Here is a 14299-nt window from a genome sequence, read left to right as displayed (position 1 = left end):
AAGAGTCCTGGGCCCATGGCCAGGTCCCTAGAGCACATCCTGGTTGCAGCGAAATCTGCAGACGAATCAGTGCCGGAGTTTGAGGTTTTCAGGAGACAATGCACAGATGTACGGCCGATAGCGTGGCGAGATTTTTAACACTGCCACTGATTCACCACAGCGGGTAGAGAGAGATACATAGAAGACTCCCCCCAAAAAATGTGACCTGTCCCGAGTGGCCAACAAAAAAACCCTTCGCACCAGACGCAGATAATGGCTGCAGCGAGTTTGCCGTTGAAACGGGTCGTTGAAAAATGGGCCCCTCTTTTCGTCTGGAATGCAAAGTAAGGCCCCGTTGTGTGTTGCTGCCAGGGCAGCCGTGGCCAACGGTGTAGAGTGTTGAGGCAGTGCAACGACACCAGGGCCCACGGTGCCAGAGGGTGCCCAGGTGCCAGGATATGAAAAGGGGGTGGTGGTGTTGGTGGTGGGGTGGGGAAGGGGGTGGTAATTGGACATGGGAATTCCATCTCATTCGCTGCACCAGGGCCTATGCCAATCATGTTTTGTCACTGCACATCACGGGTGCGGGTGCCTTGTCACGGTTGCTGAGGATAGGACCACAAGTCCAATTTGCCAAGTGGCCAGCCACAAACAGCACTGTTGAAGGTGTGATGAATGTCAGTGAACATATTTCTCGAATTGAGCAAGGGTTACATAATATCTTGGGAAGGGAGACCACGGGAGGGAATTGCAAGGTCGAGCAATGGAAAATAAACGAAAAGAGGAAGTGTTTCATTTATTTTACCTGCAGCTTGGCGGATGAACACAGCGTGGGCGAGACGAAACAGTCGGATAGACCGAGTCCTCAACATGTAGTGGAGGAATGAATGAGCGAAGCATGGGAGAAGTGACCGTGGTAATAGCGATAGAAGAGCGATGAGGAGTGGATTGGCTGGCTGCAGGTGATTAGCGAGTGATTGTAGCGAATCAAGGGGTGCTGGATCGTCGTCTGTGAGTGTGTGTGTGTAGGGGGAGTGGTAGTGTAGCGGTTAGCGCTACGCTGCGCTACAAACCCGGTGACTCGAGTTAGATTCCCGCTCACGGCCAACACCGGTAACGATTATCTGAACCGGTCTTGGGCATCCCCTAGGTCGACTCAGCCTCAAATTAGTACCTGGTGTGGTGTGTAAATATTGCCACTGGGGAGACAAATGCGGCCGGGCGTGGTGCTGGCCACCCACCTCCTCGTGTGCCGTGCCGGCCTTAATAGGTGCTCGCTAACAGCACTTGCCCCAAAGGGTATATGAGGGCGAAGTGGTTGTCTTTTGTGTGACCATGCCGTACGTATATTGAACTTCTTTTGCACCGTACGTAGCCAACCGTGCTGATCGGAGGTGCCGGGGGAAAGCGAATCTCTGAGGTGCCGTCCGTGACGCTGCGAGGCTCACCACCATGCCGTTGAGGGAGATCCAGCAGTCGTGGGGGAATTCCTGCAGCATGGGCACCAGGAACTGGAGGCAGCCGTCCCAGTGACACAGGAGCAGCATCATGGCGATGAGGTTAACAATCCGCACCACAGCGCTCGCCAGGTCGTACGTCATGTGGAAGATCTGGCGGAGAAGGTGAGGGACACGGGGGGGGGGGGGGGCGTAGTTTGGCGCTGTGACCTTGCCCCGCGGCGTTTGGAATGTGGACAAAGCCGCATGCTCGCCCTGACCCTGCTCTCCTCGGGGGGGTGGGGGGGATGTGCGTGGCGTGCGCGCGTGTCCGTCTCGCGTTTTTCTTGATGGCAAGAGTACAGCTGAGTTGAAATAATTTGCAGCAATTGAATAAAATATGTTGTCTCTCCCGACCCCCCCCCCCCCCATTGTGTTGTCGCCGTCACGTCACGAGAACCCTTTCGTGTTTAAGAACGGTCTGCTGGATGTGGACATCATGGAGCTATTTCATAGTGCCTCTAAGTGATCTTTGTTTTCACACAGTAGGGGGCCGCACTTTCTCACTGGCTCTGCCATACGATGAGAGTAATGTTCGGCGCTCGATAGTCAAGCCAGTCTTTTTAAATTCTGACCCTCGAATTTAGCCAAATCAAAGTGCAGAATCAATTGAATGCCACGGTTGCTTTGCGCAGTCACTGGGCTGAGCCACGAACTCACTCCTTGCGAAAACCCAGGCTTGTTCACAGACAGCGGAAGCCGGCATTAAAATTTATAATCTCAGCAGTGTCAGCTCTGAGCTCTGACCTCTGAGACACCCGGGCACCTGATTCTCGTTGTTTTTATTTATGAAAAGGTCAATTGTTTCGGCCATTTGTTCGCATCATGGGATGTTTTTTTAGCAATGCAGTTATTCCGTGTGTGCTCATGTCGGACACATCTCAGTTGATACGCCGATCAACTTGTAATTTTGCTCGCGTTCAATGCAGCTCACCGGGACGTTTCTTTTAGGGAGGCGTGCATGATAACGGCATACCAATCACAAGATGCCTTCACTGGAAGAGGACAGTGCCCGCCAAATATTTGCCGCTACAGTTAGCGGGCACGCACAAACCGCTGTGTGCAGGTGAACTAGTAATCACCACTGTTAAAGCGCGAACACAAACCGCTGCTGTAATTGGAACCGTGTGGAAATTATGGCAATTATGAATGCACCTGCGCATAACAGCATGTCTGAATGAAAAAAAAGACGCACTTGGGGCAGGACAACATGAGAGCTTTGGTAAGAAAAAAAAGGTTAAATATATGTAAAAATCTCATCCGAGTTCTTTCAATAAAAAATCGTCTATGCTCCCATGAAGAGATTTGCCAGATCAAAATTCAATGGTTGGGCTAAATATTCGGGAGGTTTTTCTTTTCCCCGTTGGTAAATGTTCGTCTTTATTTACTTCCACACAGTGTGCTGTCAAACATTCTGGTCAGTGCCAATTGGACACACGAAGTAGCAATGCATGATGCCAAACTCGCACTTTATTTTTCCCTTCATGTTAAAATGTATATCAGACCAGGCAGCTCAGTGGTAGCAAGAAGCTCTCAAGTGCAAAGTTGTGAGTTCAACTCCCGTTTGGGGGGATGACTCAGCTTATCGTCTCTCCTGGGAAGCCAACAGTGGTTGTCCTACGGATAGACTTTCCCCCGCCAAGAGAATGTGGAATTTCCACCACTGGCTCACGGATTCAAACAGGAGATGAGCCACAATGCCTCTCAATGCTCATTCGAGAGCAGGACATCACATTTGACTTTGATTGATTGTCCGTGTTAGATTGAAATGAATGCTACCGTGTTGGGGTTTCAGTTTGCTTTATTAACGAAAGAAACATGCCGCAAACACATGCTGTTGAAATGCCATGCTCTTTGGGTTGCAGTTGATGTTTCAGTAACCCCGAAACAACAAAGGGAATGCTGTGTGCATGCTTTACGCGTGCCTGTGCGGGAGTGGCAGATGAGCCCTACCATGCATTTTGAATGTTAACTCAGAGTCCCAGTGAATGGGAATTGCCTATTTCCAGGTAACCAGTTGAAACGTCATCAAATGTAAGGATTTTGTTTTATTTATTGCTTACCACGTTTTAGATTACGTTTAATCTTGCAACACAACGGCAAATACCTCTCATCAGGGTTGGAAGCAATTTACGCTGGAATATAATTACCGAAAGCCCATTAACAGTGACACACCCACAATTACCCTTAAGGGGAAAAGGTACCTGAATGCCATTAATTACTTTTGGAATATGTAATTATAATTATTACAAAACTAAATGTTACGAATTGTGGACAGGGAAAAAAATGCTGCGTTCTTTTATTTAAAGTAGGATAGATCGAAGCTCGTCTCAAGCTTTTTTTACAGCTAAAATGTACACGTTTGATGAATGCACATTCTAATGCAATGAATATTTTCCAGCAAGGTACTTTGTATCTGTTTTAGGTAATTCCAAGGGATAAGATGCTCTTAAAAGGTATCTCACAATCGATTAAATGCGTTTTATCCGCGCCTGCTGAAATCAGAATGCTGCGGCATAAAACCCTGTGTACATTGCCTTCGTTAAATTAATTGAACATAGATTTTGATGGGAAAAATTAGATACAATTAAGGAAAGCATTCTGTCATCTTACATTTTAGCGTTCACGTCGCCAAGAAAAGGTCCCGCTGAGAAAATTAACGCAATTATTGATGTAATTTTAATCTGTTGTCTTTCATTGCAGTTTCTGTTGATGTGGTGATGGCATACTCAACAGAGAGAGAGAGAGAAAAAGTCAAAGTATTATTGATTAATACGCCTATTTACCCAGGAAAACCTCTTGGAGTCTCAACACTCTTTTTCAGGAGGGCCTTGCCAAGTTTTCACAGTGAGGGGAAGGGGACGATATTTGTGATGTGTAATCTCAATTGAATAATTTGCAGGTAATGTTTCAGCATTGAGATGTTTTGGACGATACCGATTACATTAAAAGTGTTTTGTTATTTATTGTTATGGGAGGGAAACCTGAGAGCCCGGAGAAAATCCATGCAGAACAGGTGGAGAACATACAAACTCCACACAGAAAGGCGCCCGATTCGGGAGTCGAAGCCAGGTTCTTCTTGCTGGGAGGCACGCGTGTTAGCGCTGCGCCACCCTGCCGCCCACTGTTTAGCATGCATGCAATCAGCCACCTACTGTACTCAAGCCTCCTAGCTTGATGCGACAAAAATGACCACATGTCTTCCCCCGCCTACGAGATCCACTATTTGAGTCAAATAGAAGATATGAAATAAACATCAGTGGTGCTGCAAATCACCTGGCCGTGAAAATTAATAGACATTGCAATAAAAGAAACCCTCACACAAACACAGACACATACGTGAATTGTACACTGCAGTTTTTAACAGAAGACACTTTCACGATGGTGTTTCAGAAGACTAACTGGTACTTTTCCGTTGGGTCTTCCACAATTTGTACACAGGATGTATTTAGTATAAACTCTTAAGCATCGATTTTGTTTATTGAAAGCGCCGGCATTCTGAGAATTATAAATGAGTAATGATTATTTTTTGTACTTAGATCAAACCTTAACAACATTCGCTACAAATACATTGTCTGCTACCTTTATGATCACAAAATGCTCCACCGTGCATATAGGTCGGTGGGTAATGTAGAATGGGAATTGGGACAGGATTGGTAACGTGAAACAAACTGCGGTGGTCCGCACTAACAGCGGCACGTGGTGCAGGAGTAGCGTATCATGGCAGTTGTCTGTTCACTCACCTCTTCCCACTGATGGATGTAACGGATGAGCCGGGAGAGTCTTAGAAGCCGTAGCAAGCTCAGGATCTTGGTAAAACGGACAATGCGGAGGGCTCTTGCAGTCTTGTACATTTCTGAGTCGATTCTGGTCTCCACGATGAGGAATATGTAGTCCACGGGTATGGACGACACAAAGTCTACCAGGAACCAACTTTTCAGATACCTCATTTTAATAATCTGTGGATCCAATATAATATCGGTGTTATCTTCTACAACGATTCCTGTTCTGAAGTTTAACACTAGATCCACTATGAAACACGTGTCCGACAACACGTTAAACACAATCCAGGCAGTTGTGTTCTCTTCGTGGAAGAAAGTGATCCCCACGGGGATTACAATGAGGTTTCCAACCATCAACAGCAGCATGATGATATCCCAGTAGAACCTGTGGGAAGGAAATTGAGCGTTAACCAAGGTTGAAATCGCGTAACAAAAATACTCCCTGAGTGTTGTTCCACATGAGTAATGTTATGGCTGTTCTCTAACAGAAACACTGAAAAACAATACCGGTTTTACTTTGCGGTGATACACATTATACTCCCACAGTAGTGCCCTTCAATGTATTTCATTATAAAACACACGAGATCATTGCCCCTCATTGTGTTTCATGCAGTACTCGTAAAACACACCGGATATAAAATCGTCAGAATTATTTTTTGACTGGGTACAGCTCGGTGAAGACATGAGGGAATGAGGGGGGGGGTTCAATTGGTGACCTAAAGCACCATAATGTGAAGACAAAATAATGCATTACAGAGGCTTCCAAAATATACATTATTCAACGAAAACGATTGTAAAGTTCCGTATTAAAAGGCACTTTATGTTTACGGGAACAATCTGTACCCAGGCGTGTGGCATACATGTAAATGAAACCACTGCATTATGATGTTGGCGCGTCCTTTGTGTGAGGTGTAGTGTGAAAAGGGCTGGCGAACAACTTCGCTGACATCATATGTTGGCCCTTAATGAGTAAAGAAAAAAAAGGCACCTTTCCAATTTTACATTCTACATTTACAATGCGGACGCGTCGCATTCTCGCGGAAATGTATCAAACGAAAACGGACTTTGACGAAAGTAGCATGCAAATGTGCACCGCATCCGTTGTGTTACAACACGGGGTGTGTAACCAACGGGTGCAATGTGGCGCGCGCGTGTCTCTGCGGACAATCTCGTGTTTGTGTATTTGCGTGAGAACATTGGGAAAAATCCAAGCGAGGACACCGTCCTGCCCCTCCCAGCCCCATCGAAAATCTGAGCGCAATCCCGTTTCAGGACCTTGGACAGCGCCGCTGGAATTCTGCGCACGTCCTGGCGACGCTGGGTCACCTTGACAGTGGCCGCAAGCAGCAGCATCAGCAGCAGCAGCATCAGCAGCAGCAGCAGCATCAGCAGCAGCAGCAGCATCAGCATCAGCAGCAGCAGCAGCATCAGCAGCAGCATCAGCAGCAGCAGCTCCGGCTCCGTTAACAGCACGGGCGAAATATACAAAATCGAGCTCGGCTAAGATGTGCCGAGATATGTCTTAAAAAAAGGGGGGGAATTCACAATTGGAGAAAAATTGCAACTAACAGGCGAGCGCAGTGGCTAGCAATGCGCGAAGTCTTTTTTTATTGCATTCGCTTAAGGGGCCACGTATTTCCATACCGGCGTCTTTGGGCGTTGTCGAAACAGGATTGCTATGAGTCGGCTTAGCGCTGAGCCGCCTGTGTTTTGTTTAGAACTGAGCGACGTGTACGTTTGCATATCTGTGGCCATTGAATGTTTGGGGTTAAAAAAAATACGCAGCCCACCTCTCACAGTTGAACGCCCTGCGCAAATGATCGCCGCGGTTATTTTGCGCTTGACGAATGGCTGCATGATGTGTTTGTAACGCAAGCCCGGTGTCTGTCGCGCAGAATTCAACTTCTGGTTGGGCCCTTATCACGTCGACTCACTGCGCAACCAGTGACCTCACACTGCAGTCAAAGTGACGTATAGTTCAGTTGTAATTAAGAAACATCTGCTAGGCAGGTAAATTATGCATCAGCTGCGAGAGACAGTGTACGACGTCACTGCTGGCCTTTATAACGAACACCTTGGAATTGATTTGAGTAACTTATTATGCGATTAAAAGGCAGCGTGAACAATGCCGCGTGTAGTGTAAGACCACCAGCCCCACAGGTGTATTCCAATGGCGGTGGAACTTCTGCTGGTGTCCTCTAGGACAGCAGTGTTATCCGATACAAAGGGTTTATAAACATGGGGAGTGGGCGACCGTGGTGGTGGTGGTGGTGATGGTGGTATACAATGTCCAGATCGTACGTATCCTTCACGCATGGAAAAAGTGCAACGAAAAATTACGTGCGCGACGTGGCTGGAGCGTTTGCTGGTGTATATATAAAAAAAACAGGTTCTCACCTGGTTTAAAACACTATTACTGACTACTTAGTAAAGATGCGGCAAAGCAGTAGCGTTCACTGCGTTCGTATATTCATACCGAAATAAGTTCAAAGGTTGTTTCTTCAGTGACCCAAACACCCCGTTAAGTAAAAAAAATATTTTACAAAATGCATTATTTTTATGAATGGGGGACCGTAACACGTTAGCAACGGGAACAAAAGAGCGAACAACACGCACAGGTTTTGTTTTGTTTAAGACAGCCGTCGTTAGCGCGCACACGTGTCCTCTATAGGCAGTCGCTCGTATCATAAGTGACACGCATGACCTATGAATGTATCGATGTATCGCCAATATCTGAACGCGGTGACAGGCAACCCGCGTGTCGCTCAGCAGGGTAGCGCAGCGCCAGCACTCTCACTTACCCACCTGAAATCACTGTACGGGTGAATAATCCAAAAGCCGGCCGATTTCACCCGTTCTCGTTCCCGCTCCACCGCCTTCTCGCTCCCGAACATGCGCAGGGAGAACTTATTGACTCCCGGCTGTAACATGGCGCTAAACTGCCTCTGCATGAAGGTGGCCTGGATGCCGCACTGTTCGCCATCGTCCAGCAGCATGGGCTCGGCCGACTCGCCCTTGAGGAAGCCCACCGAATTGGCCTGGGGCCGCTGACTCTGACCTTTCCTCACGGACCCTGAGCGAGAAGCGCGTGGCGCGTCGCCTCCTGCTGCTCCCTCCTGCTGCTGCTGCTGCTGAATGCCCGCCGCGCTCTCTTCGCACTCGTAGGCACCGCCCGAGGCGCACTCCCCCTCCATGATGGAGCGCTTCTCCTCGGACAGCTCCTGGTCGTGGAAATGACGACTGGCGATAGAGGTCAGGCTCCCCTTGGTCGCTCTCCTGCAGTCCCCGTTGGTGCTACGCTTCATTTTCCTGCCCACGTCCGTCTCCTTTATATTGGACTCGCGCCCGCCGGCGCTCCTGTCCACGCCGCCTCCCAGCGACGAAGACACGGTTTTCATTCGGATGCTCTTGCCTCGCGCAATCTTCCCTCCTTCCTCCTCGTCGTCGCCAATGCCGTCGCCGCCGCCGCCTCCTCCTCCTCCTCCGCTCGCTTTGCTCTTCTTCTCCATGCTACCGTTTCCCTGGGCCGCCGCCGCCGCGCGCTGCGACAGACTGGCGCGTTCCCCCCGAATAGCGGGTGGTGGTAATTTATCCATGTCGACGGGACGCGAATGTCACAGCGTCCTCTAGCACCAACAAATCTCGCCGCACCGGACGCCGGGCGGGCGGGCGGAGGGTAGCGCTTTCCGACTTGCGCCCCGCGATCGAAGCGATTTGGAGATTATAGCAGTTTGATGCCTCCGCACTAGCGGCCCCTTCAGCCTGGGCTGGCGGTGCAGTTGACGCTGCGAGGTTTCACGCCGCAATACCTTTCCACGCGCTCCTCGTCTGATTAATTTTTATTGTTCTCTGCCTTTCAACAAGATCGTCACGTTACGCCGAAAATGTTTCCGTTACGGAAGAAATCGGGTTCTTGCATGCGTATGCAGTTCTTTGCTTTTGGGATGGGATCCAAGTATTTGATTCTGGGTGTTTTTTTTTGCATGCTTGGTTTCGCTACAAGGGTCATGTGGGGTTTTTTTTTGTATAATTCGAATTTCTAAGAAGCGAATGCATCTGTCGTTTTCATCTAAGTTGATCCTTTTTTGCAGAGGTGGTTCGTTCAGGACGGAACCGCATTATCATTCACGAAGCTTGATTAAACCGAAAATCATAATCCGGATCAGAAATGGCGCAAGGGCTCATTTCACATCGCATTACTTTGAGCGAATATAAAAGTTAGATGTAAAAGCTAAAGTATATGAAAACGTGTTACTCTCAGCAACACATTTATCATCACACGCATGCGAGGGACACACATAGTACAATAATGTCCCGTTACATCCCAGACATTCATTAGGGTATAGTGAGTAGAGTTGTAGTTTCAGTTCCCCTTAACTGCCCAATAAGGCCTCACCGTGTCCCAAGACTCTTTTCAGGAGAACGCCGCATTGGGGTTTTTGTCTATTTCCATTAATCACTGGAACACTGTTCAAGGACATGGACGATGAAAATGGAACAAAAGCTGACCAGTGCACAAATAAACGCATACGCACAGAGAAGTGAAATTTTGGAATTACACTGTGATGCAGAGAGAGGAACACATCGAACGAGTTTCACCATGGAGTTGGTCGAGTTTCACCATGGAGTGGAAGCTGAGGGCAGGAATATGCCAGATAGGGCATCCACTGTGGAAATTGAACCATGGGAAGAACGGCTTTTTTGCAGGAGCTCGGTGAATTGTTGCATTGCGTGACTGTCGGGGATGGTAATGGCTTGAGGAGGCCTTCATCTAACAATGGATAGACCATGGCTGATAGCGATGATGACGTGCCATAGATTCTCAATGAGCGCACTGACTGATATACATTAATTTAAGTTGTTGATGCTTTTCTTGCAGGTGAAGTCCACGTATCCAGCATACACATTTTGTTTGATAAACATGACTTTCTCCTAATAATAAAACACTTCATATTATGAATACTTATCGTCGCAATGGGCTCTAATCTAATTCGTTATCATTGGGAATTAGTATGTTTGCTTTTGTGCTTTAAAAATGAAACCTGAGGCCACTCCTTTCAATAAAAGAAAAATCGCTTTCATTTCGCCTCTTGTAAAGTAATCGTCTTATTTATTCCCGTACTGTGAGTCTCTTGCTATCTTCGGCAAGAATAGCCTTTCTGCAAAATGCGTATCTTCAACTCGTGCAATCACCACATGACACGTTACTCCGTATTATTGCGATTGCAATTGAACAAATATGCATATATAAAATGATAATACACTGCCCTTTGCCAATACATTTCTTGATGACGGCTGCCCCTTCATACTGTGTTGATCACGTGTGTTCTTTTGGCCAAACTGCAGCACGCTGGTCAGCGCGGGTTGCTGAAGAAGTGGGGGGCGCAGGACCAATTCAGACATCACCTCGCCACTGATGTCTGTCATGGCCACGAATGGAACACACATCGTCGAGCGTGCTCGCCACTGTGCCATTGCCCCCCCCCCCCCCCACTATGTGTATATATTCATACTTGATTTAAAAAAATATTAAGCCACGTGTTGCACAGGGGGAAAATAAGACGTAAAATACGCCCATCCCTTAAATCGATAGATAGTTCTTTGCAATATGTTACTCCATATATTTCTCTCGTTTTTGTGGGTCTATTTTTTCATGAAGACAGCCATTCAGGAGAAAAAACACTTTAAAACAAGCCCTTTTCAAAGAATATGGAATTTCACATCACGCAGCAATGATCGCACCCAAGTGATGCCTCGCTTGTCATTTTCAAAGAACGAGAAATCTGGCTCCACTTGTGATGTGAACAGAATAAGGGGATAAAGAGCCCTTGACGTGGTCCACTTAAAACGCATTTCTTTAGCTTTTTTTTGGTCTTGCTTTTGGAGGTGACTCGCTGTCAGAACTTGCACAGGTGTAAAGTAGTGGGTCAATTGACGTGTGACTCCACTCAGCCTGACGTGGCTTTCAGAATAGTCTTTGTGAGTGGGTCTATACAGGAAACGCAAACAATGTTCAGATATAACTGCTGCATGATTACGCGGCGTGGTTATGTAAAAGGCCCCCTACGGGCTTACCTTTCGAGCTATTAATAGCGCACTGGACTAATCTTTTCACAAGTACAGTGTGGACGGACAAATAAAATATAACATTACCATTGTCGCCATTAACACACCAAATGAAAATTATTCATTCGGATAACGGATTTGACAATGGAAAGTTTTAGACCATATGGAGTGAAAAAGCAAGTGTTGAATTACAGCAAGTGCTAAAATGCTTCGGAAACCTTGTCACGAGTTAAACCACAATTTTGGTTAAAACGGACTCGAGAAATTATATTAGTTTCAAGAGGGGAGTGGAATTTAACTACCATATATATCAAATCCACTGCGGTGGTGAATATTTGAACGCAACACCTGCAGCTATTAATTATATAGCGCCTACGTAACACTAAGCCAGCGTCTGTCTAGGCTGCAACGCCACCCTGTGGCCGTGATGTGATGACGATGTTTGGATATGGTGATCGCCACTAAAATAACAGCGAGGAGGAATGATAGAGGAAACAACATTTTCGTTCAAAGCATTTTACACGTGTCACATTAATCACAGTACACTTTTTAAACCATTTTATAAATATATTCATCTGCAAGATCCGGAGCAATCGCTTTCACAATATTCAGTCACCTGTTAAGAGGAGAATCATTGAAATGTCTATAAATGGATTGCTCTGTATACATTATTTGACAGGTTTAATTTCACAATGTGTAAGCGTTTATTGATTTATGGCGTCCTTTAACCAGATGAGAAGACGTTGATATTCAGGTTTTATTTTTAAAGAGAGGGACATAATAGAGATGCCTTGTTTACAGTAGATTGAGGTAGCATCTGGAATCAGTTGCGTAACAACGCACATGACTTGAAAATACCGCTTAATTTACACGTTTTACGTTTTAAATGAAGGGATAATTCCAATTAAGTTATTGTATACATAATTGAACGCAATGTTCTAATTCTACAAGTAATTATGTCAGTGTGTAGTTAGAGTTTGAGCCGTGGATCTTTGCGTTCCCTGTTAATAAGTGGCATAAGCCGGCTCGGGTGTTTTCATTTAATACTGTGCGTAGGTTAAATATTGCACGTCTGAATAAATCGCCCCATCAAGAGAGGCATTCGGGTGACAAACAGTCCCATAGATCAACAGCACAATGGAAACGTCATCTTACTAACCAGGCATTCCCCCCAACGCTTGCACAACACACGGCAAACTACCTGATAAACGAGTCCTGCCACATCTGGCCAGTCGTACATTCATGCATAGCCACTGATGAATTATCTGGATACCCGACGCCCATTGGTGGTTGGTGGTGTTGGTGGTGCGAATTCTACTATACAGTACTTCCATAATATAGTTTTTGGTGTTGGATCGACAACATCTATAATTTTCGATTTAAAGCTTTCGTGACTGCAGGGATTAATCTACTTGGTTCTTTCGGAAAAGTAACTTAGAAGGGAAATAATAAAATGATAAAAATTAAACGTAATAAAATACAATTCTCACGACGTTTCGGCCACAACGAAAGCAGCCGTCCTCGGGTGAAGAACAGGGCTCAAACTCTAACTACACACTCAGATGCTGTCTTTCCGACAGCCCTGTTCTTCACCTGAGGACGGCTGCTTGCGTTGTGGCCGAAACGTCGTGAGAATTGTATTTTATTATGTTAAATTTTTATTATTTCCCTTTACGTGACTTTACCGAAAGAACCAAGAAGATGAACATCTATAATGCTAGATTATGTGGGTTTACTCTCCAACACACCGGTGTGCTGAACGAGTAACGCATTGGCATGTTTTGGTTACGTGACAAACATTCCTAATTGGCTGTGTCGGGTGGCGGCGGGTTTTACGACACATTTATGTTTACGCAATCTAACCTAAAAACCTCTATTATGGATATTTGTCGCGAAAGCCTACGTGTTAAACCGTATAATACGTATTAGTCCATGAGGCCCAGACCAGATGTTGGAATTGTCAATTGTCATTGGCGACGACCATAGCTTTGAAGTTCATTTCAAGTTCAAGTTCATTTATTTGGTATAGCCCTGTGAGCCATTCGGCTGCTGCATCGGGTGCAACCGCAACAAACAAAAAACTTAAACATGAACAAGAAAACATCTTAAAGTGACTAAGTGCAAACAGAAAATCCAAGAAGAGAGAGCAAAATATTGCAGAAAAAGCACCGTACACCAACGCTTAGTGCAGGGGTCAGCAACCTGTGGATCTTTACGGACCGCTTCGTGACATTATGTGATGTATGTATTCATTCACATGCATTGCGACTCTTGAAATACAGTATTTAGTTAGTACCGAATTCGAATTTTATTTTATTTTGGTTGCCAAAACCTGCTTTAATGGTTCCAATTTCTCAGCCTGGCCAATAATAGCGAATTTAGTGATAACCGTTTAAAACGAGTGGGGTTATGAAATCATTCACTCTTAGTAGCCTAAATAAATCCGTATGAGTTAATGTTTCGCTACCTAATCCGTATGAGTAATGTTTTGCTGCCTTGGGTGGATATCGATGTTTTGCTCTGCCCATGGTTGGTGTTTGTGCGGTTATTGAGCGGTATTGAGAGTCACCACCGTGTGGATTTCGGTTGGATGGTGGCTCTGTGGCTGGTGCTCATGTGGTAGTTGGTGGTCCTGTAATGTTGTACAGGGACTCCTCTACTCATGAACGAGTTAGGTTCGTGTGGTCTGTTCGTAAGTCGATTCCAAACATGTTGTACGGCAAGTACACTTTTTACGGGGGATGGCTTTAAAAGTTGTATAATATTCTGTAGATGCCACTGGTTCTTCATGTTCTGCAGATGTAGATGCCACTGGTTCTTCATGTTCTGCAGATGTAGATGCCACTGGTTCTTCACGTTCTGCAGATATAGATGCCACTGGTTCTTCACGTTCTGCAGATATAGATGCCACTGGTTCTTCATGTTCTGCAGATGTAGATGTCACCACCGCCATCTATTGCGCGGCGGTTGAACTAA

At 46.1% G+C, this 14299-nt stretch overlaps 1 protein-coding gene across 1 annotated transcript in view; it reads right to left on the bottom strand.

The window, feature by feature from the left end:
- LOC144950269 (potassium/sodium hyperpolarization-activated cyclic nucleotide-gated channel 4-like) overlaps window positions 1-8730 on the bottom strand; it is a 36456-nt gene extending 27726 nt beyond the window's left edge. Inside the window, exons 1-3 of the mRNA XM_078880342.1 lie at window positions 8063-8730; window positions 5219-5642; window positions 1428-1589 (exon numbers count right to left, since the gene is read on the bottom strand). Coding sequence (XP_078736468.1) covers window positions 1428-1589; window positions 5219-5642; window positions 8063-8655 — 1179 coding nt within the window. The 5' untranslated portion in view covers window positions 8656-8730. The remainder of the gene's footprint in view (window positions 1-1427; window positions 1590-5218; window positions 5643-8062) is intronic.
- Between the last annotated feature and the right edge of the window lie 5569 nt (window positions 8731-14299).

This window comes from Lampetra fluviatilis, chromosome 3 (genome assembly GCF_964198595.1).
Source record: "Lampetra fluviatilis chromosome 3, kcLamFluv1.1, whole genome shotgun sequence".
NCBI classification, from domain to species: domain Eukaryota; kingdom Metazoa; phylum Chordata; class Hyperoartia; order Petromyzontiformes; family Petromyzontidae; genus Lampetra; species Lampetra fluviatilis.
This window is presented reverse-complemented; position numbering and strand designations above follow the sequence as displayed.